Source organism: Hypomesus nipponensis, chromosome 28, assembly GCF_054491055.1.
Source record: "Hypomesus nipponensis isolate SF chromosome 28, ASM5449105v1, whole genome shotgun sequence".
Lineage (NCBI taxonomy): Eukaryota > Metazoa > Chordata > Actinopteri > Osmeriformes > Osmeridae > Hypomesus > Hypomesus nipponensis.
Genome location: NC_140388.1, coordinates 6,687,897 through 6,714,695, shown reverse-complemented (window position 1 = coordinate 6,714,695; position 26,799 = coordinate 6,687,897). Strand labels below are relative to the sequence as shown.

Below are 26,799 nucleotides of genomic sequence, written 5' to 3'. Positions count from 1 at the left end.
CAGCTTTCTCGCGTCCTTCAGCTCTGAGGCACAGAGCCTTCCGCCTAAACCTCCATCTACCTTTCCTGATAAAACTGTGAACTTCTACATCATGATTTTTCTGTATGTCACTTTGGAATAAAAACCTCTGCTAAATCGAAAGACAACCTGACAATCCTGTAAATAAGTACAATTGTCTCATCACTGGTGCCAGGTTAATCTAAATGTAGTGCAATGAAATGACAATTGAGTAAAAAAAAAAAAAAAACACTAGTTACAACACATAAAATACCAACACAATACTTCAGGTTGTATCACTTCCATTTTATTGCATAGATATAAACAGCAGGAAGTTGACAGCACAGTCCAGGGAGATCCCATGTGATGCACATGAAGGCATACTATTGGTATTGTGTGCATACGAGTAGAAGACAAACGGAAATGTGTCGTTAGACAAAAGTCACCGATCCTCTCTCAATGATCAGACACACTGTGGTGGTCGGGCCGTGATCTGCTCGGTCACACAAGGCACATTTGAGGAAGCAGAAAGCACTCAATGGTGAAGGGGGTGACAGACAAGTGAATCAGTACTCATTATCAGTCAGTATGACTCCACAACACCCCTAGCAAGCCTCCCATAACATCAGTAACAGTACATGGTTATGATCCGTCACGGGGATGGGTATAGCACAGTGGACAAACGTGTGACTGCAGACCGAGAGGTTGCAAGTTCAAATCCCCCCGGATGCTGTATGTCACTTTAGAAAACAGCTTCTGCAGAATCAATATATTACAAGAGACAGAACAGCTTTTCCTAAATCTGCCAGACCTCCAGATTCATAGGTTGATGCACACTTGACAACCGCAGGAATTCTTAGAAAGCGCGACTTTGAGCGGACAAAGTGGTGAAAAGAAGTATTCCATCGGTCCCCTTAAAAAATAATGACAAAATGACAAACAATGACACACCCCATAGCTGCTGGTCAGGGCTCTCACTCTCTCTCTCTCTCCAACCAATACTTCTACAGAAAGCATGGTTGAGCACACCCCATCTTCATAAGGACACTTCATCAATAATATATTACTTTGATTAGCCATTCCCAACCTTGTTACAATTCTTAACAGAGACCCATGCTCAGGTGATAAAATAGGATTTATTTGGAATGTACCCCCCCCTCCCCCTTTAGTTATTCATCACCGCCCCAATGGAGGTTGTTGTTGATGTTATGCGGCACTGGGTCCTGCGTCTCAGTCCGAGTCTTCGTCGTCCAGGTACTCCTCTGCGTTGCTGTACGTCCGTGTGATGTCTGGAACCAGACAGAGACAGACCAGACAGACAGACACACAGACAGACAGACAGACAGAGAGACACAGACAGAGAGACACAGACAGACAGACAGACACAGAGAGACAGACGGTTGATGGGGGAATACACCGCTGGCAGAGAGCCGTGGCCTCTTTACACAGGAACACAACACCTGAACTGTCTCCACCAAGTAGCAACTCCCATGAACGACGGGGAGGTTTTGTTGCTACGCGTCTCCCTCGCGGGTCAAATCGGATCATTTTGGGATGATTTCGATTCGAAAATCAGGAATGTACAGTACCAGTGAAAAGTTTGGACACATTGGAAAATGTGTTCAAACTTTTGACTGGTACTGTATGTACCAGTCAATGGTACATGTGGCGTCTTCGAGTCAATCGTGGCCAACGGTAACGCGCTGGAGGACAATGTGTACACCATGATAGAACACCGTGAGGCTGTGTGGCAGGTGGTGCAAGGCTGCCGCCTGCTGGCCGGAGGGACTTACTGCCTCCCAGCTTCCTCTTGAGGAGGGAGGCACACTGGGCGTTGGTGGCCATCTCCAGAGCCAGCTTCTTCTCGTTGTTCAAGATGTCCGTCCTCGCGTCTGAAACACACAGGCAAACGATTCACGCGCGAGGAGATGGCGGGCGCTCACGTGCGCTCAAAACAGACTGTTCCGCACACACTCTCGCTCAAAAACACTTATGCTCACTCTCTGTCTCACGCGCGCACACACACACACACACACACGAGAGGGCAGAGGTGGGGTCAGGAGGTCGTACTCTTGTTCAGGAGCATCTCCACTATGTCAGAGTAGCCCTTCCAGGCGGCCGCGTGGAGAGCAGTGTCTCCCAGCTTGTTCTGGAACAGAGCACACCTCCAGCAGGTCAGTCACACGCCCTCGCCCACCGTCACCTTCATCATCATCACCATCCCCATCCCCATCACTGCCATCATCAGCTACATCATCGCCACCACTAGCATCATCAACCTCAGCCCCTCGAAATGCAAGGAAAACACCAGGCCTCTCTCACCTGCTGATTCAGCTCCACATTGGCCTGGCTCAGCAAGACCTCCACCACATCTGAGAGAACAAACAAACGCACCCCTTTCAGTTTGTTTCGCTTTCACAGGTCCTCCACATGGTCCAGTAATCAGGGCCCAGGAGAAAGATGACATGAAGCGCATCGAGGGCAGTCGTAGGGAGTGCATTTGATTTGGTTACCTCTGTGTCCTCCGTGGCACCCCCAGTAGAGGGCGGTGTTTCCGGCCTTGTCCAGCCCGTTGATGCCCACCTTGTTATCTAGACACTCTCGCAGCCAGCTCAGGTTACCTGTGTGACACACACACACACGTATATGAACAAACTGAGACAACAGAGTGGTGGTACCAGTTCAGACAGCTGAGAGGCCCGTCTATCCTCTCCCAGGCCTGTGAGCACCCGGGGAGGAGAGAGCGTAGGACCAGAACCAGGACATGAACCAGGACCAGGAACGGGACCAGAACCAGGAACGGAACCATGAACGGAACCAGGAACGGAACCAGGAACGGAACCAGAACCAGGACATGAACCAGGACCAGGAACGGGACCAGAACCAGGAACGGAACCATGAACGGAACCAGGAACAGAACCAGAACCAGGAGAGGGACCAGGACTAGAACCAGGAGAGGGACCAGGACCAGAACCAGAACCAGGTCGTCTCATCCACTCACCCCGTTTGGCGGCCTCGTGCATCGGGTTGTCGATGGATTCTGCTTGCTCAGCCACTGAGGGTTTGAGGAAGTTGGAGAACGCAAACGGATTACAACACTAAACCAGACCCCGAATAAAAGCCTTAGTCATCGATGGGCCAGACAACCAAAAACCACGACTAGAATCAGTGTTCATGGCGACTCGCTTGATTTACCGTAGTTGCTTGGGATGAGGCCGGTCCGTCCTCGGCAGGTTCCCTTCCACCAATTACTGTCACTCTGAGGATGACAGACAGGCAGTGAGAGCCAATGGCTAGGCAGCAGTCATCCAGGGCCGTGGATGCAAGAGGAAACAGAAGCAGAAAAGTGGAGGAGCAACGAGAAGAGACAGCGAGAGAGTGCGAGAGAGAGAGAGAGAGAGAGAGAGAGAGAGAGAGAGAGAGAGAGAGAGAGAGAGAGAGAGAGAGAGAGAGAGAGAGAGAGAGAGAGAGAGAAAACGAGAGTGTAAGCCCAGAAGGAGAACGCAGATATCGAAAATAAAGTGAAAGATGGGAAATAGATGGACAGAGCGAGTGGGAGAAGACAAGAAGTAGGGAGGTTGAAACACAGACAGGCACTCACTGTGTCAGAGATGTACAGTATGTCTCCCTCTTCGAAGTACAGCTCGTCAGGCTGGAAACAAGACGACCAGCGACACAGTTAACATCGTCCGGCGTGGGGCTTATCGCATGACATCATCAGGCCTCTTTAAAAACAAACTGTTTGCAATCGTTCGTGTTCGTCGGTGACCAAAAAATAAAAGCTCACTTACGGTTCGAGGGTCAAACGTGAACATAGCCCGGAACACTTTGACCTGGCCTGGGGAAACAACAGAGACCGACATGTCTGAGATCACTGTGGCACATGCACGACTAGCCTAGAACCTTTGAAAATTGTCATTCATCTTACTGTACTCATCTCATCTAAGCTTCGTTTGTACTGTTGGAACAATGCAATTTCTGGGTTTTGTTTCTTTTGCTTCCTTTGTAGTTTGTACCTGTACAACTGGATGTAGCCTAACAACAACAGGATTGTCTCTAGTCAGCGACGCCTGAGAACATCCCCCCCCCCCCCCCCAAACACACACCACGCTGGGTCCTACTGCTCAGATCAGGGCTCGTTTGAGTCCCAACAATCGACCCCCACGCTTCCTCTAGGGGGCCTGCCCCAGAGCGCACCCCCAGGCCGGGGCCTGGAAAGCCAGACGGTCCAGCCTGGCCAGGTCTGGTCTGGAACTCCATCAGGGTGGTAACCCAGAGAGATAAAGCAGCTCACAGCTACCGAAGAAACAGGCTATTTAGAGATCTCTCTGGGTCCTAATGCTCAATTATCATTATTAATAATAATATTGAGGGTTGTCCCCACTAGTCGATATGCTCCTGGTTTTTTTTTTTTATCGAGCAGCTGTATGGAAGTGTGACATCTGATTCCCGCTTGTGTCCCCATTGCTGAATTAAAGAAATATTCAACAGAAATTGTAGATTATACTATTTAAGACAAATAAAGCAACCCCCAAAAATATATAATAAAAAAAGGTGTTTCTGTTTTCCCTTTCTTTAATCTGCGTTTTGTGTTGATACTGCCCGTGTAGTTTTAACCAGGGCCAGGCATAGTAGCCATTCAACAGCACACACTGTCTCAATGTTTCAGTTAAACAAGCCTCACTCTGTCAGGCTGAGGGAAAGTTGCTGTGACTGTGCTTAGCTCAACAGGTTCAGTCCTGCCTCACTGAAAGCTAGAGGCTTGCACTGACTGGCATATCTAACACAAAGAGACTGTGAAGGAAAGGAAGAAAGAAAGAAAAAAAAGTATGCTTGTGCTTAACCTCACATTCCACACACCACCAACTAACTGACCTAAAAGAAAATCTGCCTGACAACTAAGTAAACAATGTCGAGAGTAAAATCCTGTATCCTTTGTGGTATTCAGCCATGTATGAACTGAGTGTGGCCCTTTCCCCTACAATGCTAGTGCCAACTTTTGGGTTCTCATGTTGAAGCTATCTCATCAAGGCTTGCCATACTAGTTATTGTAACGACTGAATTCACAGCACCTGTAGAATTTGTCCTGTGTATGATCATACAATCCCTTCTGTCAGTTTAAGGTCGTCAGAACACCCTCCACCACTTCCTGTTCTAAACCTAGTTATAACACAACCATCCACACAGGTAGCTAGACTACCTACTACAGAATGTCTGCACCTAATATATTTGAGTTATGTTCTATAAAGTAGGTATGGGCAGATTATGGTTGACTAGAGCTTCTAGTGTTTTTCGGCAGATCATCCGTTTTGGATGAACATTCAACAGATCTCTGCCCAGTAGTAGAGTTGGGAAAAGGGGAAGTCAGACAACAGAATCACTGTCCAACGCAACCCCGAGCGAAATCATTTTTATTGATGCACATAGGACATTTCAAACTAAATACGATATAATCGCTGTTAAATAACTGAACAAAACCGTTCGTTGAACTCCAGTGTTACAAAACATACGTTTCATGAGCAGAGTACAACCGCACAATCCATACACTACAGTACACGTACTAGACCCATCCGCCTCACTCGCTAGCTGCTCTGCTCGTTTCCTAAAACTGGAAAGTTAGCTAGCGAATACACTTGCTAGCTAACAGTTAGCTAGCTTGCTAGCTAGGTGTGTTTCACTTGATGAACTAGAATGGGATTTCTTTTCGAGGCTTTAAAATAGTGAGCTAATCAATGTTACGCTTACCTGGCTTTGCCGGTTTAGGAGGAGGCTTAGACATGGTTGAATTTGCAACGAGGAATAATGATAAGTCTCTTTCTTTAATAGTCGATTGATAAATGATTCTGTCTCACTTCCAATGAGGAAATAGTCGAAACACCGAGATACACCCCTACTGAAGTGTACGCGGAAAACTTGAAGTGCGCATGTCATGATCGACTTTGCATTCGACAGCAATCAAATCAGGCAAGCCAGAGCCATTGAAAAAGATGTCTCTGAAGCAAGATAAATAGTTCTGTGTTTAGCTGTATACTGGCTAGCTTAGAGCTACATTGAACACATATCTACCTACAAACCACTTTGTGCTTAGCAAAAGCGTATTGCAGGCTATCAACGTTCTTAGTTCAACGTGCCAAAGGTCTTAAACCCCCTCAAAGTTTAAACATGCAGAAGAGTCTAATCGTTGGAATAGGAGGGTAAGTTAACATTGTGAAGTTTGCAAGATGATGACCATTCTGTATCAAATTTGCATGTGTTGACAGACCATTTGATCTTTTTTTGTTGCAATTTTTCTTCCTTCAGCTTCCAATGCACAAGTTTAACTGTCTTATTCATATTCATTCCTTCATGTTAATTGCATGTTGCCGTCCCGTTCCTAGCACAACAAATGGAGGGAAGTCCACTTTGGCTCAGAGTCTTCAACAAAGAATCCCCAACAGCTGCGTTATTGCTCAGGACACTTTCTTTAAGGTGTTGACCATCTTAAACCCCATCTCTCACCCTAAATGGGCTTCGCACTATATCGTCACTGTCATAAGTAGAAGTGGGTACAATCTAGAGATGGATTTGCAGGTTCCCTTCTCCTTGACCATCCTCCTGTCTTGTTTGGAGAGTTATTTTTTGTTTGTTTTTGTTTTGCACAATTCAAGCAATACAATTACAAAATAAACAAACCTAATAGAGATCAATGAATATCGCTGTGCAGGAAGAGGCAAAAAGCCAACTGGGCTCATTTGAAGCCTCCACCTAAATAATATTAAAATATTTGACAAAATTAGAAACATAAAATTAAATATGCATAAAAAAGAGAGCAGAGGTTTCTGACATTTATCTCTCTCTCTCTTCCCTCTCATTCAGGATGACTCAATGGTGCCTGTGGACAGCAATGGGTTCAAACAGTATGATAGTACGGGCAGTATTGAGTTTGTCATTGTTTGTGAATTATATATAAGTGAATGAGTCACTGTGACACCACAGGGACGAAAGTCATTTTAGCACATACATGAATTAGAGTTGAAATGACTCACTTCAAGACCAACCGTGTTTGTGTGGCTCCGTCGTTTGAGTGTGATTCTGGGTACTCTTCAGCGCTCGACGCCATCAACATGGACCTGATGATGAGGGAGGTGGAGTTGTGGAGGACAGATCCAGGTGTGTATCTCACGTCTAGGGGCGCTGGCCCACCGCCAGAGACGCCAGACCAGGAGAAGCTCTACGTTCTCATCGTGGAAGGATTCCTCATCTTCAACCACAGGTAACAGCAGCAGGATTGGATAGACAGGCCTGACATGAGTACCTCTCCATTGTTTTCCTGACTGAGTGCATGTTTTTTTTTTTTACATCTTCTCAAGGAAAACATCTGGATACATACACAGAAAACCACCATGCACTATATATATATATATATATATATATATATATATATATATATATATATATATATATATATATATATATATCTCTATCCTTGAATGATGAGTAAAAAGGATCTATTTCAGTCAGCAAACAATTCCATCCCCCCATCTTTTGATTGACAGGCCGCTGAACGAATTAATCGACATGAGATACTTCCTAGAGATCCCCTTTGAGGTTTGCAGAGAGAGGAGATGGTGAGGGTTGCTGTTTCCCTAGGGATGGATTTCTGTCTTTTATTGAATATTGTTTGTTCACAAATCTGGCTTAAGTGTCTGTGTGCCATTTTCTGTTGATAAGAATCATGGAAAGTACATATAGTTCATGTCTTCTTTGATTGGCAGCTCACGGGTGTACAATCCCCCTGACCCCCCGGGATACTTTGACGGACATGTTTGGCCGATGTATTTGAAAAACAAGCAAGAGATGGAAGATACGGTGTCAGGGATAGGTGAGTGTGATTAAAAGATCACATTTGTATCTGATGTTTTTAAAGATATTTGTGACACGTGCTGGTATTTTGGTCCCGGTATGTTTTTTTTTACAAATCATGAAAGTGCCAACTTTGGAATATGACAAAAGAAAAAAATTCAATGCTTCCTTTTTTGCATCCGAGTACAGTTTGGAGAGTGCCAACATGTGGATCTTTTTAGCAGCATGGGTCACATTTCATCAGGAGGATAGTTATGATAAGGGTGCTGATAAAGAAATTGAGTGATGTTAGCAAACTTAATGCTAAGTGCTATAACCAGACTGTTAATCTTAATGTTTCCTATAAGTCGTATTGGATGGACTGAAGTTAAAGGAAGATTTGTTAGCATCTGTGTGTGAGGCCATAAGTCATGAAACACAGAGCCTCGTTGGTAAGTTTGCTACATTTGTTGATTACTTTTCAGTGGTATAGTCTACTATGAAGTAGTGGGCATACTGCCATTTCACTAAGCCTCCATTCTCCCTTTGCATTCCCTTACCCATGTATCACTGCACATTTAAAATGGGCTAACAGGAAGTCCTTATGGGCATACGGTGTATGCATGCATATGTAGTGTACCACCGCCATTTAGATGCTTTTTGAATCAGGGGCGTTGTTGGACCCTTTTTACTGGGGCATGTGCCCCAGTCTAAATCTGCTGTGCCCCAGCAGTAGTCAGTGCATTAATTTTGATTGATAATCCTGGAAAAAATTTACGCAGTATCCCAATCAACGCTTGTAAAAGTGTTTAACCGAAAACACAAACTGATGCACACAGAATTCCATGTCAGTGCACTCTTCTGAGCTTGCCAAATATCCGCTGCAGCACGGACACAAAAGTCCAGGTGTTGAACTCGGCACACAAGTCAGAATTGAGGTAGGCTAAGAAAACATTACAAAACTAAAGATAGGCCTACCAATCATCTTATTTCCACTAAAACATGAAAACAATATTACATGAAGCTCCAAAAACATTATTTGCGCTCAAATTAATGTGACAAACGTCCGCTGGCATTAACTATTGATGTCCCTGCCAAAGCTGATATCAAACTTGCGTCCCTGAACTGTTGTATAGTGGGTTAAGCAAGGGGAGTTTCTATAACCTAATAGTGCATTGTGGGCAGCAAGCTTGAAAGAAAAAAAAGGAATATGAATAGGGCCAAATGCCCCAGCAGAGTTTTGTCTAACAATGCCTCTGGTTTGAATGTATTTTTTATTACAATTTTTTTTACTAGACTAAACCTTTTTTAACCAGTTTTCTTGTTTTTCTTTCACAGGGAAACACTGAGCTTTTTAGGATTTTTCTGCCAAGAACTGTTGTGATTTGGTGGAGGACAAATATAAACTAGCTGGATAAGGAGATGAAAATGAATTTTACGTAGTAAACATTACATTTACTGCAGGTACCACAGACTAACAATGCAATCTTCTCTTAAGATACTACTTTAGGTATTTGATATTACCTCAACCATCTACAACAGTTTCTGTGACCATTGGTACAGGCTGTTAAAAATGTGTGTCAGGAGTTCAAAGTCTATAGCAGATTTCTCCTGTTGTCTATCGTCGCTGCAATAACTCTGACTGTAATGCTGCTATTTTAACCAAAACATTCAAACTTGCATATTAATATTCCTCATAAAGTATTCAAATACATGGTCAATATCTGTGTAATAATTGTTTTCTTGTGATAATTTGACATAAAAAATTATAATAATATGTTTGCATTCATGAGCATTGACCAGTGGACATGAACAGTTTTTTTTCAGGATTAGATTTAATAAACTGGGAAAACAACACTGCAACATGCAACAACTGCAATAATGCAACACTGAAATGAAAATGGAGACATGTCATAGACAGACTGTATTGATGTAAAAATTGGCATCAGACACACATGGGAATTCTGATTAAGAAAACATCTGTAACATCTGCTGGACGTAGCACTTCTATTCCTCAAATTGTAAACAGTTTTTGATTTTAAAACCTTGTGTCTGTGGTTTATTGTATAAATGGCGTTTGTGTTCTGTGTGATGTCTTCACAAGGGTGGTGCCATTGGCTGGAGATCTTGTTGATCAGTAAGCAGTAATCATTACACAAAACAAATATGGAGGCAGGGCATGTAGCTCAAAACAAACATGTTAAAAGTTCAATCCCCCCTACAAAAGGACATCTTCGATTTAGTATATGTGCACTGACTTGCACTGAAAAGCTTGAATCTGTTAAGCGACCCAGGTGAGTACAGTAACTACTTATTCTCTACTAGATTTAATGAAAGGTTTTTTCGAAAGCTGTAACAATACGGTTTTGAAAAGATGAGGATAGGCAAGGACAGTTTAAAATAATAATTATAGAATGCTCTCTCTTTTTTAGTTGTATGTTTACCCTAGCTCTTCCCAAAGGGGTAGGTTGGATATCGATGCTTATCTGTGGGTTTCTGTGAAGCCCTTTGTGACATTGCTTATAAAATTAAGTTTGATATTATACATTTGCTTGTAGAAAGCTGAAGAAAAAAAAAAAATACAATGTTTACATAATTAGAGCTACCGAGACACTCACCAAATTACAATCCACGAACAACTGCAAACCTAATTGAACCCAAGTTCTTGTATTCTTGTTGAGTCAGTAACACCATGTTTTTTGTGTTAGTTTAGCAAGATGCGGACGTCTTTGTGTCTCTGCGTCATCTTGGCAGTGATCTGCTCAGGCTTGGGTCATGAAGGCGACGACCACCACCGCGGCAAAGGTCATGGAAAGGACAAAGGTCATGGAGAGAGACATGGGCACGGGCGTGGGCACGGACACCATCACGGACACAAACATGAGCACGGGCACCATCGCAGAGACAATGGCACCCTGCCGTTGGTGAAGTTGGGCAACAGCGAGTTTGCGTTCCGTCTCTACAAGCACCTGACGACTCAGCCCGGATCCCAGGGCAAGAACGTTTTCTTCTCCCCGATGAGTGTCACCCTTGCCCTGGCCTCGCTGTCCATGGGTGCAAGGGGCCAGACCCACCAGCAGCTGTTCAGCGGCCTGGGCTTCAACAACACCCTTCTGACCCAGCAGGCGGTCGACGAGGCCTTCAAGACCATCATCACCGTCGCCCGCAATGGCTCGTCCGAGGACATGGGTATCGGAGGAGCCCTGTTCATCAAGGACGGCGTTGTTGTGAACCCCGAGTTCCTGGGGGACTTGGAAGAGTTCTACCTCTCCGACAGTTTCAACATAGACTTCACCAAGACCGCAGAAGCCACAGACACGATTAACACATTTGTGGGGAAGAAAACATACGGAAAGATAGACAAGTTGGTCACGGACCTGGACCCAAGCACTGTCATGTACCTTCTCAGCTACATCTACCTCAAGGGTGAGACAACACTAATTTATAAATGTTTAACAAATCCCCCACTGACTGGATAGAGGGAGCTAGCGTTGAGCACGTTTTCTATCCTTTTATTTCCCCCCACCTTGAACTCAGTGTTGGTTGTCTTCCATCCAATTTAGGAAAATGGGAGGTTCCTTTTGACCCTAAGGATACCACAGAGGAGGATTTCCGCATCAATGACGAATCAACAGTTAAGGTCCAGATGATGTTCGTGGAGAGTCATTTTAGCTCCTATTATGACAGGGAGATCTCCACCACTGTCCTCCACCTTAGGTTCAACAACACCCACACCATGATCCTGGCACTGCCAGAGAAAGGCCTGGACACTCTGGAGGAGGTCATATGCAAGGACCATGTCAGCAAGTGGCGCAAGTGGATGCAGGCTAAGTATGAACTGGCTTTTGTGTATACGTATGGATGGATGTGTGTTTATGGAGATACAGCTAGGGGTTTCTTTAAGTAGGAATCAACGAGTTTGTGTATGCATGTGCAAATGTGTCAGCTGTAATGCAATGTGGGAAGAGAAACTAAATATTAGAACCCAATTTCTATTGCACTTTTTTTTTTTTACTCCATTTTTTTTTTTGAAGGAGGTACAAAGTAGCTATTCCCAAGTTCTCCATCAAAACATCCTACTCCCTCAAGGATGTCCTGAGTGGTATGGGAATGGAAGATCTGTTCACAGATGAGGCTGACTTCAGTGGCATTTCAGAGAGTCAGAAGATGAAAGTATCTGAGGTGAGTTCAGAAAAGGTTGTAAAAATGTCCTCACCAATCAAATGACAGTTCGAAAAAAAATTGTATTGTAAAAGTTTGCTTAGACGGACTTGTTTGAGGCAGTAGAGGTACGGTTGAGGTGCCGTGTAAGGTGTAGACTGTGCTACTTTCTTGCCTCCAGGTGGTGCACCAAGCCACCTTAGACGTGGACGAGTTGGGGGCGACCGCTGCAGCCGCTACAGGAGTTAGCATCGTCCCGTTGTCCTTAAATCGCGCCCCTCTCCTGAAGTTTGACCGTCCTTTCATGGTGCTTGTCGTTGACTCAGTGACTCACAGCATTCTCTTCATGGGCAAGATCGTGGACCCTACTAAATAAATACACAAGTTATTTGGCATGGAATTTGTACTTTGTATGAACATGTAAAAATTCATACAAATAAAATATTGCTTCACAATAAAATGTTGACTGTTTTTATGTGTGTGCCAGCTTTTATGAAAGATCGATTCATAGAATAGTTTAGGCGGTATGGACCAAACCTGACAAAATAAAAAAAATTATGTATCAATAAATGTAGACTATTTATACGTAACAAAATACAAATGACAATAAATACATGTATGAAAACATTAATTACGTATTTTTTATTTACATGACCATTTTTTTCTGTATTATTTCCTCCTTCATTTCTGTATTTCCTTGTCTACAAGGCGGAAGTAAGGCGAAAGACTTCGGAATGTGGATGACAGGTTTTAACCTAACTCTATGGTTTTAACTCGCTCCTAGACTGTATTGCCCACACAATCGATTGTTAGTTTATTCGAGATTTTAAAGAAGTCCACCTGTCTCCGTCTCCCTCTAAAATAGGTAGGTCGATGATCAAAACGCCTTGGTTTGAACGTTGTAGTGAAATCGGTCAACTATTTCAGGTCAGGTTTGGAAACCGTCTTACTTCTTTCTGGTTAAATTCAGTAATAGTCCTGTCTTCATAATTTTTTTGTTAAAAACGATATCATTCATAAACATTGCAAGTCATTCAGTAGGCTAAAACAATCCATGTTTCACAGAAGACGAAGGTTTACGGACTCGATGATTTACAATTAAAAAATACTTAGCAGACTTGAAATTGGGAATATTTAAAGTGGTATTTTATTTACTTACTATTATCCATGACTGCTACAGTGTAAGCAAACATAATTACATTTTACATATAGGATGTGAAAATTGGTTATTATTTTAGGAAGAAGAATACTTCAATATTCAATATTTGGGAATACGTTCTACAACTTTTTCTGTCCATAGGAAAAGAGAGTTGCGACACCGCCATAGACTTCCATTTGCTTTATCTTTGGATCTGATTCTGTACATCTGTAAATGTAGATTTATAACAGATGTGTACAGAGTAGACCATGGATGTATAGGCTACCAACTAGCCACCATAAGGGGTCCTACCAGGGGTCAGGATAGTCTAGTTATGGTGATAAGACGCCATCTACTGGACAAATAACATTTCTCAGATACGTGAGGATACAATGGATGTCTTGGAGCAGGATAATGTAAAACCATAGACCTTTTATTAAGTACACCAAGAATCAAAGCTGTTTAGGGGCGGCTCAGAGTGACCCACTAGAGAAAGCGACCACAATGCTCTAGATGCACAATACTTTCTAATTGTGTTTCCTCTTCTCAGACTGTTCCACTTTCATGATAGAGTGACTCTAAGATGGAGAGGAGGGGTGAAGACAGAGGTGAGGTATTTATACGAAGATGTAACTCCGGACACACATACATTTACCAGAATATTAACTACTTCTGCTTTCTATCTCTGACAGGAGATATAATGTTATTAATATTTTGTTAAACGTTAAAAGAGTTTTGGACCTGACAGAAATCTAGAATGTAGTCGTTGTTTGTCGTTTGTCGTTGTTCCAGATGTTCATTTTCTATTGTCTTTCCCTCTCCTCTAATTTTTTCCTTCTCGATCCATCCAACCCCCTCTCTCCCTCTCTTGCCATCTGTCTCTCCCTCCCTTTCCCTCCCTCTCTCTGATGTATATTGTCTCCAGAAGCAGAGTTTGTGGACAGACACAGGTCTTCTCTCATACAGAGGGTAACCATGGTGATGCCCATAGCAGATGCCCTGCTCCAGGAGGGTATGATCCATGCTGAGCTTTACTCCAACATCCAAGCAGCCCTGACCAGCCAGGACCAGATGAGGAAGCTGTACGAGGCCTTTACCTCAGGGACGGTCAAATCAGCCTTCTACAGGATCCTCCAGGAAACAGAACCTTATTTGGTCCAGGACCTGGGTAAGCTCTGCTAACATCTGCTGTTTATCTAATCTTCTAACAATGAAAAATGTTAAACAATGTGAAATGTACAGAAAACTCTTCTCTCTATGTATCACTACTCACTACTCACTCAACCTAGGCAGATCTTCATTGAATCCACCTGATCACCACACCTCATTGGTGCCATGTCTGTTTAGAGTCTGGAAGATTCCAGGCTGCTACCAAGTCACACTCACTTCTGTGTTTAAATCTTCTTGTCTTTCATAATATAGAGGGCACATCCCAGGACCCACAAGGCAATGCAAACCCACCAGGGTAAGATGACTAGCCTTTTATTTTGGAAACAGCTGAGACTCTGGGATAACATTATAATAACATAATAACTCTGATGTAATTATATATGTATTATATATTTTTATGTTTATTGATATATGTTACTAATCAAGTGCAGTAGAAGTGCTGACAGTCATTGTTTCTCATTCTTTTCATCTTAATACATCCTTCCCTCATCTCGCCTTGTTTCCTGTCTTCCATTTTTCACTCTTCTACTTCTCCCCATCTCTCTCCTTCCCCTTCCTCCATTTCTCTCCTTCCCCCTCTTCCATCTCTCCCCTTCTCCCTCTCTCCTCCACCTCTCCTTCCTTTTTCTCCATCTCTCTCCCTCTGTCTCATTCTACAGTGAGTAGTGTGCAGAAACCCAGACAACATCCAGCACGTATTACAGGAAGCAAACACATGTATCCTTTGCCAACATTTTAATACAAACTAATACATGGTTGTATGTAATGTATATAACGTATTTTTTGGTTATAAATGGAGTCTATGTTTATATGTGCTTCTATGGTATTTCTCCCAGCAGTAATACTCAGAGTCAAAAATAAACTTCAAGACAGTTTGAAGATAAAGTTCAGACACATCTTAGAAGGAACCACAGAAGATGAGACAACTCTCCTCAACAGCATCTTCATTCCACTCTACATGACAACAGGGGAGAGTGAAGGGGTCAATAAAGAACATGAGATCATGCAGATTGTATATCCATCCACAGGCAAACCATCATCAGAAATGCCAGTCCACTATAGTGAGATCTTCAATCCCCGAGATGAACAAGAGACAAAGATCTTGACTGTGCTGACGAAGGGCATTGCTGGCATTGGAAAAACCATCTCAGTGCACATGTTCATCCTAGACTGGGCAGAAGGGAAATCCAATCAGGATATAGATTTAATCTTTGTGCTTCCATTCCGAGAGCTGAATTTTATCAAGGATGGCTTCAGTCTACATGGTCTTTTGAAGGAATTTCATCCAGAAATTAAGGAGATAGAAGACGTGGAGAAATTCAACAACCACAAAGTGCTGTTCATCTTGGATGGGATGGATGAATGTAGATGTCCTCTGGATTTCCAAAGCAATGACAGAGTGTCTGATGTCACAAAGGAGTGTCCGGTTGATGTTCTGCTGACCAACATCATAAAAAAGAATCTGCTTCCCTCTGCTCTCCTATGGATAACCTCCCGACCTGCAGCAGCCAGTCAGATTCCCCGCAGAACTGTCAATATCGACCTGGTGACAGAAGTTCGAGGGTTCCAAGCAGAACAGAGGCTTGAATATTTCAGGAAGAGATTTTCTGATGATGAGGACCTGGCCAACAGAATCATCGAACACATCAGGACAACAAGGAGCCTTTACATCATGTGTCACATTCCTATCATGTGTTGGATTATCGCCAAGGTCCTAGAACACATGTTGAGAGAAAACAACAGTGGAAATATCCCCCAAAGTCTGACTGAAATGTACATTCACTTCCTGATCACTCAAACAAAGCTTGCAATAGAAAAGTATCAAGGGGGAACAGAAATGGATGAAGAGAAGATCTTAGAATTAGGAAAAGACTTGATGCTGAAATTAGGACAGGTAGCATTCAAACAGCTGGTGAAGGGGAGTGTAATATTCTATGAGGAAGACCTGAGAAAATGTGGGATTGATGTTGATGAAGCTACAGTGAAATGTGGACTGTGCACAGAAATCCTTAAGGTAGAACGTGGGCTGTATAGGAAGAAGGTGTACTGCTTTGTGCACCTGAGCTTTCAGGAGTTCCTTGCTGCTCTCTATGTGTTCTACTGCTGTGTCACCAAGAACATCAATGCTCTGGAATCCTTCCTGGAGAACATGTCTGCAGAGCAGACCCTGCATGAGTTGCTGAAGAGAGTCGTGGATAAAGCTCTACAGAGTAAGAATGGACACCTGGACCTGTTCCTCCGCTTCCTTCTTGGCATCTCACTGGAGTCCAACCAGACTCTCTTACAAGGCCTTTTGCCCCCAACAGAGAGCAGCTCAGAAACTGATGAGGAGATGAGGAAATACCTCAGGAAGCCAGACATAAAGAATATCTCACCAGAGAGGCACGTCAACCTTTTCCTCTGCTTGACTGAGATGAAAGACAGTTCAGTACATGAGGACATTTACCAGTTCCTTATGTCATCACATCAATATAACCATGCTCTCTCAGATGATCACTGCTCAGTACTGGCTAGTGCACTTCTGATGTCACAAGGCGTGCTGGATGAGATGGACCAGAGGAAATACAACATAGATTTTGGGGGACGGATCAGACTGGTTCCAGCAGTGAGGAAATGCAGAAAAGCTGTGTAGGTATTCATCTTAAACTTGCATGCAATGTATCACGTATGTTGATCTGACTCTTTTTATTTGTGTTTGAAGTTTTACACTGGTAATTAAAAACGGACACAAATGATATTTAAACATGACATTCATTAATTTTGCTTCACATTAAAATCTTACAAACGGCTCTGGCTCTCCCTCTTCCAGCTCCTCAGTTCTCAATACCTTGATATGTTTCTCTTAACTTTAACTTTGTCAGCTCAGAGGGGCCACAGGGGGGGGGGGCAAGGACATTTTTCACAGGGGCACTGGCCCCTGTAGGCCCCTGTGTAGAAACACACCTGAGTACATCCCCAATCATCGTGGTGAATATTAGAGAGATATTTAGAACGAGCCGAGGACTTCAGTTGCTCCGTTTGCAATTATCTCTGGATTATATTATTTATCATTTCCTTTTGGGATTGTCTGCATCTGCACAACGTTTCATCAACACTGAACTACTCAAAGAGGACGGTGTCGTGATGGCTACCGTTTTGTTTAGATCGGTCGTCAGGCTAGCTACGGGACGACAGTCTTCTGAGCAGCAGTTTAGTTTTGTGGGCAGCGGGAACGGAGCTTCTCGTGCTCTCTTGCTAACAACTTTACACCATCTTTAATTTGATGTTTGTAGAGTTGTAGGAACCATGGATAGGATGTAAATCCTGGCTGCCAAGAGACCTCCAGTCAACAGTCTTAACCACTTCATCACACTGCAACTCATGAATGTTCTGTTTCTACAGACTGACTGACATGATACTCAGCCATGAGGACTGTGAATCACTGGCCTCCTCCCTCCAGTCACCAGACTGTCTTCTGAGAGAGCTGCACCTTCAGGAGTTTAGCGGGTCTGTTGACCTGAGTAGTGTCTTCGATGCCCTGAGAGGTCCACACTGTAAACTGGAGACACTGAGGTCAGTACCTGTCGAGGAGTTTTTACATGATGACAACACAAACATGAACACATTGTTGGACAGTTGGTTAGTTTGACACGGTCATCCTGAGAGCCAGTTATGAAGCAGTATATTTGAGTTCAGTTGTTTTACAGACCACTCATCGTCCTTCAGATTCAGTATAGGACACAGAAGGTAGGAGAGATGGGAAGGCTGTTTGACTTTATATAAGTCTACCATTCATAGTTACTATTAGCTGGGTTACCATAGTAACCATTCAAAAGGGAATATTCAGCTCAGCAAAGTGAATTAGAGTATTTCTAAACACACCTCCCATGTAGTCACTGGCTGTATGGATTACACATGCTTTATCAAAGTAGTGTAAACACTACAAAATGATCTGCAACAACAGGAAGTATTATCTTAATGTATCAGGAGAAACACAGGTATGACAGAGGTGTAGATGTGATGTGAATCCTGGCTGCCAAGAGACCTCCAGTCAACAGTCTTAACCACTTCATCACACTGCAGCTCATGAATGTTCTGTTTTTACAGACTGACTGACATGAAGCTCAGCTATGAGGACTGTGCATCACTGGCCTCCTCCCTCCAGTCACCAGACTGTCCTCTGAGAGAGCTGCACCTGGAAAGGATAGATGAGGGTGACCTGAGTGTTGTCTATGCTGCCCTGACAGGTCCTCACTGTAAACTGGAGACACTGAGGTCAGTACCTGTAGAGGAGTTTTTACATGATGACAACACAAACATGAACACATTGTTGGAGAGTTGGTTAGTTTGACATGGTCATCCTGAGAGCCAGTTATAAAAGCAGTCCTTCAGATTCAGTATAGGACACAGAAGGTAAGAGAGATGGGGAGGCTGTTTGAATTGATATAAGTCTATCACTCATACTTACTATTAGCTGGGTTACCATAGTAACCATTCAAACAGGAATATTCAGCTCTGCAAAGTGAATTAAGAGTATTTCTAAACACACCTTATATTTAGTACATCACTTGCTGTCTGGATTACACACGCTTTATCAAAGTAGTGTAAACACTACAAAATGATCTGCAACAACAGGAGGTATTATCTTTATGTATCAGGAGAAACACAGGTATGACAGAGGTGTAGATGTGATGTGAATCCTGGCTGCCAAGAGACCTCCAGTCAACAGTCTTAACCACTTCATCACACTGCAACTCATGAATGTTCTGTTTCTACAGACTGACTAAGATGTATCTCAGCTATGAGGACCATGAATCACTGGCCTACTCCCTCCCGTCACCAGACTGTCCTCTGAGAGAGCTGCACCTGGAGGGGATTGTGGATTATGACCTGGTGGTTGTCTATGATGCCGCCTTGAGAGGTCCACACTGTAAACTGAAGACACTGGGGTCAGTACCTGTCGAGGAGTTTTCACATGATGACAACACAAACATGAACACATTGTTGGACAGTTGGTTAGTTTGACACGGTCACCCTGAGAGCCAGTTATGAAGCAGTATATTTGAGTTCAGTTGTTTTACAGACCACTCACCATCCTTCAGATTCAGTACAGGACACAGAAGGTAGGAGAGATGGAGAGGCTGCTTGACTTTATATAAGTCTACCACTCATAGTTACTATTTGCTGTGTTAACCATTCAATAGACACAGTTGACAATGGCAGTGTGAATCAGTGTTTCTCTAAACACACCTCCCATGTAGTACATCACTGGCTGTATGGATTACAAACGCTTTATAATAGTAGTGTAAACAGTACAACATTATCTGTAACAACAGGAAATATTATCTTTATGTATCAGGAGAAACACAGAGGTATGACAGAGGTGTAGATGTGATGTGAATCCTGGCTGCCAAGAGACCTCCAGTCAACAGTCTTAACCACTTCACCACACTGCAGCTCATGAATGTTCTGTTTCTACAGACTGACTGACATGAAGCTCAGACATGAGTGCCGTGCATCACTGGTCTCCTCCCTCCAGTCACCAGACTGTCCTCTGAGAGAGCTGCACCTGGAGGGCATGGATGATGACCTGAGTAGTGTCTTTGCTGCCCTGAGAGGTCCAAACTGTAAACTGGAGACACTGAGGTCAGTACCTGTAGAAAAGTCTTCATATTAACATAACCCAGTACACATTGATGGACATAGACTGTCACAGGCAGAGGATGTTATAATTAATAGATCACGTTATGGTAACACTGTCATTGAAAATACTTTTGACTAGAGATGCATTTGAACTCTTGTGCAATATATAATTGAATTGTCACTCCTGTCTACTAGTAAATCTTCATGTTGTCATGTGTTTCCTCATGTCTGATTCAGGTCAAACAGGTGTTACCTAACGGAGGACAGTTGTAGAAAGTTATCTTCAGCTCTCAGCTCAAACTGTCACCTGAGAGAGTTGGACCTGAGTCACAATGACCTGCAGGATTCAGGAGTGAAGCTGCTCTCTGATGGACTTAACAGTCCACACTGTAGACTGGAGATCCTGAGGTCAGTGATCAGACACACATGGAACCAGACAGGGACACATAGAACATGTTGAAGAAGTCAATGTTTGTCTGTCAATGTACCCAGTGATGTTAACAACACCCACCAGCAGAGGGCAGCAGTGTTGTAACGTCCTGTTCACTTCTCTCTGCAGGCTGTCGTTCTGTAGAGTCACAGAGGAAGGCTGTGCTTCTCTGGCTTCAGCTCTCAGCTCAAGCTGCCGTCTGAGAGAGTTGGATCTGAGCTTCAATCACCCAGGAGACAAGGTTCTCTCTGGTCCACTCTGTAGACTGGAGAAACTCAAGTTAGTGTTGGTCACTGATATATTTCTCTTCATTTGCCATGTTTAATGCTGAGTAGTTGATAATTATTATAGAATGATGTTTTGGTGAGGTTCTGGTTGAGGTTCTGGGCAAAACACAAAAGCTGTTTGTGTTTTGACGTTCTCCGTGTTTCTCATGTTGGTCTGAGAACAGTCAGGTCCTGAAATTAAGTTATTTACTGTCACTCTTCACACACAGCCAGGTCCCTTTACTTTGCTAATCATCTCTGTTCCTGACCACTCTTCATACACCGTGTGTGTGTCTGTGTCTCTCTGTCTCTCACAGTGTGGACCACAATGAAGAGATCTGGGTGAACCCACAGCTGCTTAAGAAGTGTAAGTGTTGTTTTGTAAATCCAACATTGACACTTGATGTTGATATAGTGTTTGTGTCTGTGGTGGAGTTATAGTGTTAGTGTTATAGTGGACTATACCTGGCGTCAGGGGCGGTTCTACACGGGGGCCTACAGGGGCCAGTGCCCCTGTAAAAATGTCCCTGGCCCCCCCTGTGGCCCCCCTGAGCTGACTGAATAAAACGAATAAAATGTTTTTCTAGTAGTCATCATGAAATGAGGAAGGGACATTGCAGCCTTTTTTGCCCCAGTAAATTAAAAAGTTAGAGAAACATATCAAGTTATTGACAGAGTTGAGGAGCTGGAAGAGGGAGAGCCAGAGCCGTTTGTCTGATTTTAATGTAAAGCAAAATTAATTAATGTTTAAATATCATTTGTTTCCATTTAATGTGCCCCTCTGATTAAACACTGGGCCCCCCTCGGCCCCCCCAGTAAAATGGGTCTAGAACCGCCACTGCCTGGCGTCACTGTGTTGCTCGTCAGTAATGCCTCCACTCTTACTGGGTTCTATCCCAGAATCCTCTGACTAAAAATCACACTTGACCATTTGACATGCGTTCATTCATTGAAGAGTGAGTTGAACCGATTCGACTTGGTTACTGTCACGCCTCCGTACTCTGCGCAGCCTGCAAGGAGGCTGTTTAAGAAGCTGCTTAAGAAATGATGCGCAACCTGCAAGGGGCGCTCTACTTCCCTTGAGTTTTGAGATTATTGATTTCACCTGTTGCTTGTTTGACCAATTTTACTTGTTATTTAAACCCCAGAGTTTCGTTGCTTCTTTGCAAAGTCTTACTCATTTCTTAATAGTCAGTCTGAGCCTTGTTACATTCTGTTTAGTCCGTTTCTCTGATCGACCATTTGCCTTTGACCACAAATTACAATGACCTATATTGCCCGGTTTGCCTGTGTACCGACTTTCGCCTGTTCCTGGAATACCCCGTTAAATAAAAAACCTCTGCACTTGGATCCAAGTCTATTCTGATTACAGTTACATCCAGACACACACAGTTCTGATCCAGACTCTCTCCTCTGTTCTGTAGATGCCTGTGATCCAACAATGAACCCAACCATAGCTCACAGCGTACCCTCTCTGTCTGAGGACAATAGGAGGGTGAAGAGGGCGAAGGAGGACCTGCCATATCCTGATCACCCAGAGAGGTTTGATGAAGAGAAGCGGGTGCTGTGTAGAGAGGGTCTGACTGAACGCCATTACTGGGAGGTGGATGTGGAGGAGTGGTTTACGGTAGGAGTGATGTATAGAAGCATCATTAGGAGAGGGAGGAGTGCTTCCTGTTCACTTGGAGACAACGACAGATCCTGGTGTCTGCGCTGGTCTGGTTTTAGACTCTCTGTTCATCACAATCATGAAACTACTTTAATACCTGTCATGTTCTCTAAACCCAGCAGAGTAGGAGTTTACCTGGACTGGCCAGCTGGCGTTCTGTCCTTCTACATTATCTCCTCTGACACAATGACCCACCTGTACACGTTAATCACCACCTTCTCTGAGCCCCTCTACCCAGGGTTTATGTTTCAAACGATCTCATCCTCATCAAATCAAATCTCAATTCAAATCAAATCAAATGTGTTTGTATAGCCCTTTTTACACGCAAGCATGTCACAGAGGGCTTCACATACGCCCATAGAACTGCCCCTCAAAAAATTGAAGAAACCTTGGGAAGAGCAATTCAGAGAGGGATCCCCTCCTCCAGAGACGGTTGGTAAGAGAGAGGAGCAGAACACAAGCTAAACATAGTCATACAATGTCAATGGGTTTTGAAACACCAAAAATCCATTGTTCGGCTTTATAGACGTTGGATGGGACCTGGAAACTCGCTGTTGGCCGTCATGGAGACTGGTATCCGGTTGACGACCTGGTCCAGCGTTGGTAGACCGACGACCAGGCAGGTCCTGACAGCTCAGACCCCCCACACCACAGGGGATGTGTGGGGGGGACAGAGAGGAGAACAGGGATTAGAGAATGCCAGGAGCAGCTAACAGTTACAGTCGTAATAGAATGAGATCCCCACCGGTCAAGTCCTTCTCATCCTTCTCAGGGACACAACATGAGTCTCCATGGAAACATCCCAGCTCCTAGTGTACACCCACACCAGAACATCACACACTCATTCACATACACTAACAAACATCACACACACATACCAGAACATAGCTAATTACACTATGACAGTTTTATATAGGTATTCATTAACTATATACACAGTGGTGCATGCTGTCAGCATTTCGATAGTAATATATTCATTCAGACATTTTTCTGGGTTCTATTCCAAGCAGGGTCAGTGACTTCACCTATTTTGATACATCAATATACATTCTGTTGTGTTACCTGGGTTTTCATTATACTTATGACTTATTCTGTAACTGTACATTGTGAGTTACCTGGGCACTTACATTTTTCTTGGGGATTAATAAAGTGAACGAAAGTGAACACCCATCTAAATGTGTTGGTATTTATGGTTAGGCCTACTTATACATAAACTGAAAAATGTGGCCTGGACTATTTTATTTCTCTCAAAGGGGTGTTTTTTTGTTGCCAACCTTTCAGTTTTGTTCCACGAGACTTTTGCCTCGTGGTCACTTGGAGCTTGGTATGTTGTCACTGCACCTGTTCCAATAGCGATAGAAGCGTGCTAACCGACCCTGCGGCAGGCTGGGAAACGCTCTTCTTACACCGGATTGGCTGGTCTGTTTCCCCTGGTTTGCTACAACCTGTATATAACAAAGGGCATAGAACCCCCCCCAAAACAACAGCTAGGTTGTAGCTACCGAGCACAAGTCATCTACATGAAACCTAACTTGACAGAACCACACAGATGATTACACCTTTTTCATTTAAAAAATGTCTGTATGGAGACATGCCCCCAGGTGTCCAGTCAATGAGAGAGGAGGAGTAGAACATCTCTAACTCTAAAGGGAGGAGGATACAAACTGCTGTAATGCCATCTCAGCATCCTAAAAAAACACAGTCTCTAATTCGCTCACAACGCCCCCCTCGTTTGGAGCCGCGGGTGTTTCCGCACCCATGACGACGGTGGCCAGACCGGAGGAGGGAGGGAGAGGAGGGAGGAGGGTGGAGGACTGTTATATTAGGCTTCTACCTATGAATGTTTGTGAGTTTAGGTAGATGATGAAATTAAAGTGTGTGTGCGTATGTATGTGATTGTGTGTATGAGTGTGTGTGTATGACAGTGTGTGTGTGTATGAGTGTGTGTTTGTGTGTGTGTTTGTGTGTGTGTGTCTAACCTGCGTAGGGGACTACAGATGTCCGAGGGGGAGGATTTCTTCGTTGATAAAAAATGTGATGGTCTCCTCCTCCCAGTCGTCCATGTTGCTATCCAGCTGGTCCGTGTCCACTCCTGGAGAGAGAAGTCAGGTGAGGGTCAGGGGTCAGGTGAAGGGTCATGGTTAGAGAAGAGGGGCAGGTGTACATCTCAACTCGTCTGAAATATATGGCATCCCGGCAACAATTAGATGTCAAGAGACACTGATTAACAGTTTATCCCGTTAAATAACGGTTAGTATCCTACCAAAACCGTTACTTGGAGCCTTCACAAGTGTTGACTAAACATTCTACCAGTTTACCTTTAGAAGAGGTACCATGCCTCCCGCTGCTCCTATACCACCTCGGTGTGTCACAGAGTGGGTTACTGGGCGTCCGGTCGGTGGGTGAGACAGTTCACCAGAGCGGAGCAGCAACGGAGCCACTGGAGGAGAGAGAACTTGTCAAAAGACTCAGTGGTTTGCTTTGTTTCAACGGGTCCAACAGTCCCACAAGTACCTGAATGAGTGTTAGGTTCAAATATTATGAAATTATTCGGCAATACCACACAGAAACCAAAAAGTTTCTCAGTATAGGGGATTTATGTTGTTTTTTTTGTTTCTCCATGGAAACAGTCCCCCTCCTGTTCCAACCTGGCCTCTCTGTCCATGGGTGCAAGGGGCCAGACCCACCAGCAGCTGTTCAGCGGCCTGGGCTTCAACAACACCCTTCTGACCCAGCAGGCGGTCGACGAGGCCTTCAAGACCATCATCACCGTCGCCCGCAATGGCTCGTCCGAGGACATGGGTATCGGAGGAGCCCTGTTCATCAAGGACGGCGTTGTTGTGAACCCCGAGTTCCTGGGGGACTTGGAAGAGTTCTACCTCTCCGACAGTTTCAACATAGACTTCACCAAGACCGCAGAAGCCACAGACACGATTAACACATTTGTGGGGAAGAAAACATACGGAAAGATAGACAAGTTGGTCACGGACCTGGACCCAAGCACTGTCATGTACCTTCTCAGCTACATCTACCTCAAGGGTGAGACAACACTATTTTATAAATGTTTAACAAATCCCCCACTGACTGGATAGAGGGAGCTAGCGTTGAGCACGTTTTCTATCCTTTTATTTCCCCCCACCTTGAACTCAGTGTTGGTTGTCTTCCATCCAATTTAGGAAAATGGGAGGTTCCTTTTGACCCTAAGGATACCACAGAGGAGGATTTCCGCATCAATGACGAATCAACAGTTAAGGTCCAGATGATGTTCGTGGAGAGTCATTTTAGCTCCTATTATGACAGGGAGATCTCCACCACTGTCCTCCACCTTAGGTTCAACAACACCCACACCATGATCCTGGCACTGCCAGAGAAAGGCCTGGACACTCTGGAGGAGGTCATATGCAAGGACCATGTCAGCAAGTGGCGCAAGTGGATGCAGGCTAAGTATGAACTGGCTTTTGTGTATACGTATGGATGGATGTGTGTTTATGGAGATACAGCTAGGGGTTTCTTTAAGTAGGAATCAACGAGTTTGTGTATGCATGTGCAAATGTGTCAGCTGTAATGCAATGTGGGAAGAGAAACTAAATATTAGAACCCAATTTCTATTGCACCTTTTTTTTTTTACTCCATTTTTTTTTGGAAGGAGGTACAAAGTAGCTATTCCCAAGTTCTCCATCAAAACATCCTACTCCCTCAAGGATGTCCTGAGTGGTATGGGAATGGAAGATCTGTTCACAGATGAGGCTGACTTCAGTGGCATTTCAGAGAGTCAGAAGATGAAAGTATCTGAGGTGAGTTCAGAAAAGGTTGTAAAAATGTCCTCACCAATTAAATGACAGTTCGAAAAATAATTGTATTGTAAAAGTTTGCTTAGACGGACTTGTTTGAGGCAGTAGAGGTACGGTTGAGGTGCCGTGTAAGGTGTAGACTGTGCTACTTTCTTGCCTCCAGGTGGTGCACCAAGCCACCTTAGACGTGGACGAGTTGGGGGCGACCGCTGCAGCCGCTACAGGAGTTAGCATCGTCCCGTTGTCCTTAAATCGCGCCCCTCTCCTGAAGTTTGACCGTCCTTTCATGGTGCTTGTCGTTGACTCAGTGACTCACAGCATTCTCTTCATGGGCAAGATCGTGGACCCTACTAAATAAATACACGAGTTATTTGGCATGGAATTTGTACTTTGTATGAACATGTAAAAATTCATACAAATAAAATATTGCTTCACAATAAAATGTTGACTGTTTTTATGTGTGTGCCAGCTTTTATGAAAGATCGATTCATAGAATAGTTTAGGCGGTATGGACCAAACCTGACAAAATAAAAAAAATTATGTATCAATAAATGTAGACTATTTATACGTAACAAAATACAAATGACAATAAATAAATGTATGAAAACATTAATTACGTATTTTTTATTTACATTACCATTTATTTCTGTATTTATTTATTTTTTCCTTCATTTCTGTATTTCCTTGTCTACAAGGCGGAAGTAAGGCGAAAGACTTCGGAAAGTGCATGAAAG

The 26,799-nt window shown here is 43.8% G+C and overlaps 6 protein-coding genes across 11 annotated transcripts; 5 read left to right on the top strand and 1 right to left on the bottom strand.

The window, feature by feature from the left end:
* Positions 1-282: 282 nt before the first annotated feature.
* On the bottom strand, positions 283-5,902 carry ostf1 (osteoclast stimulating factor 1). Its single transcript, XM_084694570.1, has 10 exons — positions 5,743-5,902; positions 3,789-3,835; positions 3,599-3,649; positions 3,193-3,256; positions 2,999-3,052; positions 2,511-2,618; positions 2,320-2,369; positions 2,068-2,146; positions 1,791-1,889; positions 283-1,286 (listed from the first exon to the last, which is right to left on the bottom strand). The coding sequence occupies exons 1-10, from the start codon at positions 5,774-5,776 to the stop codon at positions 1,228-1,230; spliced, it is 645 nt and encodes a 214-aa protein (XP_084550696.1). The 5' UTR covers positions 5,777-5,902; the 3' UTR covers positions 283-1,227.
* Positions 5,874-9,862, top strand: nmrk1 (nicotinamide riboside kinase 1). Of its 2 annotated transcripts, XR_014751017.1 has the most exons (9): positions 5,874-6,191; positions 6,375-6,465; positions 6,853-6,901; positions 7,084-7,249; positions 7,533-7,604; positions 7,752-7,858; positions 8,187-8,270; positions 9,157-9,282; positions 9,635-9,862. XR_014751017.1 is itself a non-coding variant. In XM_084694571.1 (8 exons), the coding sequence occupies exons 1-8, from the start codon at positions 6,160-6,162 to the stop codon at positions 9,165-9,167; spliced, it is 612 nt and encodes a 203-aa protein (XP_084550697.1). In that variant the 5' UTR covers positions 5,874-6,159; the 3' UTR covers positions 9,168-9,862. The 2 variants fall into 2 exon arrangements, 1 of the variants encoding a protein (XP_084550697.1); XM_084694571.1 differs by having other exon boundaries at positions 9,157-9,862.
* A 191-nt stretch (positions 9,863-10,053) lies between these two features.
* On the top strand, positions 10,054-12,439 carry LOC146219694 (alpha-1-antitrypsin-like). The gene is made up of 5 exons (XM_084694568.1): positions 10,054-10,112; positions 10,527-11,244; positions 11,382-11,649; positions 11,853-12,000; positions 12,161-12,439. The coding sequence occupies exons 2-5, from the start codon at positions 10,536-10,538 to the stop codon at positions 12,353-12,355; spliced, it is 1,320 nt and encodes a 439-aa protein (XP_084550694.1). The 5' UTR covers positions 10,054-10,112; positions 10,527-10,535; the 3' UTR covers positions 12,356-12,439.
* A 263-nt stretch (positions 12,440-12,702) lies between these two features.
* LOC146219693 (apoptosis-associated speck-like protein containing a CARD) lies at positions 12,703-15,035 on the top strand. Of its 2 annotated transcripts, none has more exons than XM_084694574.1 (5): positions 12,703-12,844; positions 13,668-13,725; positions 14,046-14,285; positions 14,540-14,582; positions 14,947-15,035. In XM_084694574.1, the coding sequence occupies exons 2-5, from the start codon at positions 13,701-13,703 to the stop codon at positions 14,951-14,953; spliced, it is 315 nt and encodes a 104-aa protein (XP_084550700.1). In that variant the 5' UTR covers positions 12,703-12,844; positions 13,668-13,700; the 3' UTR covers positions 14,954-15,035. The 2 variants fall into 2 exon arrangements, with proteins under 2 accessions (XP_084550700.1, XP_084550699.1); XM_084694573.1 differs by having other exon boundaries at positions 14,043-14,285.
* Positions 15,036-15,080: 45 nt separating this feature from the next.
* On the top strand, positions 15,081-23,438 carry LOC146219692 (NACHT, LRR and PYD domains-containing protein 12-like). Of its 4 annotated transcripts, none has more exons than XR_014751015.1 (10): positions 15,081-16,915; positions 17,669-17,839; positions 18,374-18,541; positions 19,045-19,215; positions 19,748-19,912; positions 20,147-20,317; positions 20,469-20,618; positions 20,923-20,972; positions 22,030-22,706; positions 22,801-23,438. XR_014751015.1 is itself a non-coding variant. In XM_084694556.1 (9 exons), the coding sequence occupies exons 1-9, from the start codon at positions 15,081-15,083 to the stop codon at positions 22,584-22,586; spliced, it is 3,438 nt and encodes a 1,145-aa protein (XP_084550682.1). In that variant the 3' UTR covers positions 22,587-23,438. The 4 variants fall into 4 exon arrangements, 2 of the variants coding, with proteins under 2 accessions (XP_084550682.1, XP_084550683.1); XR_014751014.1 differs by having other exon boundaries at positions 22,030-22,710; XM_084694556.1 differs by having other exon boundaries at positions 22,030-23,438.
* Positions 23,439-24,311: 873 nt separating this feature from the next.
* Positions 24,312-26,507, top strand: LOC146219691 (alpha-1-antitrypsin homolog). The gene is made up of 6 exons (XM_084695320.1): positions 24,312-24,383; positions 24,599-24,748; positions 24,905-25,313; positions 25,451-25,718; positions 25,921-26,068; positions 26,229-26,507. Exons 1-6 carry the CDS (start codon positions 24,312-24,314, stop codon positions 26,421-26,423), a joined length of 1,242 nt encoding a protein of 413 aa, XP_084551446.1. The 3' UTR covers positions 26,424-26,507.
* Positions 26,508-26,799: the final 292 nt, after the last annotated feature.

What these genes read in the sequence shown, in the direction of transcription:
- LOC146219692 (XM_084694556.1), top strand. Translation starts at nt 15,081, where the DNA reads ATGGAGTCTATGTTTATATGTGCTTCTATGGTATTTCTCCCAGCAGTA. An exon ending in AGGAAATGCAGAAAAGCTGT is followed by an intron (nt 16,916 to 17,668) that starts GTAGGTATTCAT and finishes CTGTTTCTACAG; the next exon opens with ACTGACTGACATGATACTCA. An exon ending in TGTAGACTGGAGATCCTGAG is followed by an intron (nt 20,318 to 20,468) that starts GTCAGTGATCAG and finishes TTCTCTCTGCAG; the next exon opens with GCTGTCGTTCTGTAGAGTCA.
- nmrk1 (XM_084694571.1), top strand. Translation starts at nt 6,160, where the DNA reads ATGCAGAAGAGTCTAATCGTTGGAATAGGAGG. An exon ending in TTCCTCATCTTCAACCACAG is followed by an intron (nt 7,250 to 7,532) that starts GTAACAGCAGCA and finishes TTTGATTGACAG; the next exon opens with GCCGCTGAACGAATTAATCG. An exon ending in GTTTGCAGAGAGAGGAGATG is followed by an intron (nt 7,605 to 7,751) that starts GTGAGGGTTGCT and finishes TTTGATTGGCAG; the next exon opens with CTCACGGGTGTACAATCCCC.
- LOC146219693 (XM_084694573.1), top strand. Translation starts at nt 13,701, where the DNA reads ATGGAGAGGAGGGGTGAAGACAGAG. An exon ending in GAGGAGGGGTGAAGACAGAG is followed by an intron (nt 13,726 to 14,042) that starts GTGAGGTATTTA and finishes TATTGTCTCCAG; the next exon opens with AAGCAGAGTTTGTGGACAGA. An exon ending in TTATTTGGTCCAGGACCTGG is followed by an intron (nt 14,286 to 14,539) that starts GTAAGCTCTGCT and finishes TTCATAATATAG; the next exon opens with AGGGCACATCCCAGGACCCA.
- LOC146219691 (XM_084695320.1), top strand. Translation starts at nt 24,312, where the DNA reads ATGGTCTCCTCCTCCCAGTCGTCCATGTTGCTATCCAGCTGGTCCGTG. An exon ending in ACTTGTCAAAAGACTCAGTG is followed by an intron (nt 24,749 to 24,904) that starts GTTTGCTTTGTT and finishes CCATGGAAACAG; the next exon opens with TCCCCCTCCTGTTCCAACCT. An exon ending in CAGCTACATCTACCTCAAGG is followed by an intron (nt 25,314 to 25,450) that starts GTGAGACAACAC and finishes CATCCAATTTAG; the next exon opens with GAAAATGGGAGGTTCCTTTT.
- ostf1 (XM_084694570.1), bottom strand. Translation starts at nt 5,776, where the DNA reads ATGTCTAAGCCTCCTCCTAAACCGGCAAAGCCAG. An exon ending in ATGTGGAGCTGAATCAGCAG is followed by an intron (nt 2,147 to 2,319) that starts GTGAGAGAGGCC and finishes GCTCTGTTCCAG; the next exon opens with AACAAGCTGGGAGACACTGC. An exon ending in CAAGAGGAAGCTGGGAGGCA is followed by an intron (nt 1,287 to 1,790) that starts GTAAGTCCCTCC and finishes GTCTGGTTCCAG; the next exon opens with ACATCACACGGACGTACAGC.
- LOC146219694 (XM_084694568.1), top strand. Translation starts at nt 10,536, where the DNA reads ATGCGGACGTCTTTGTGTCTCTGCGTCATCTTGGCAGTGATCTGCTCA. An exon ending in CGCAAGTGGATGCAGGCTAA is followed by an intron (nt 11,650 to 11,852) that starts GTATGAACTGGC and finishes TTTTTTTTGAAG; the next exon opens with GAGGTACAAAGTAGCTATTC. An exon ending in AGAAGATGAAAGTATCTGAG is followed by an intron (nt 12,001 to 12,160) that starts GTGAGTTCAGAA and finishes TCTTGCCTCCAG; the next exon opens with GTGGTGCACCAAGCCACCTT.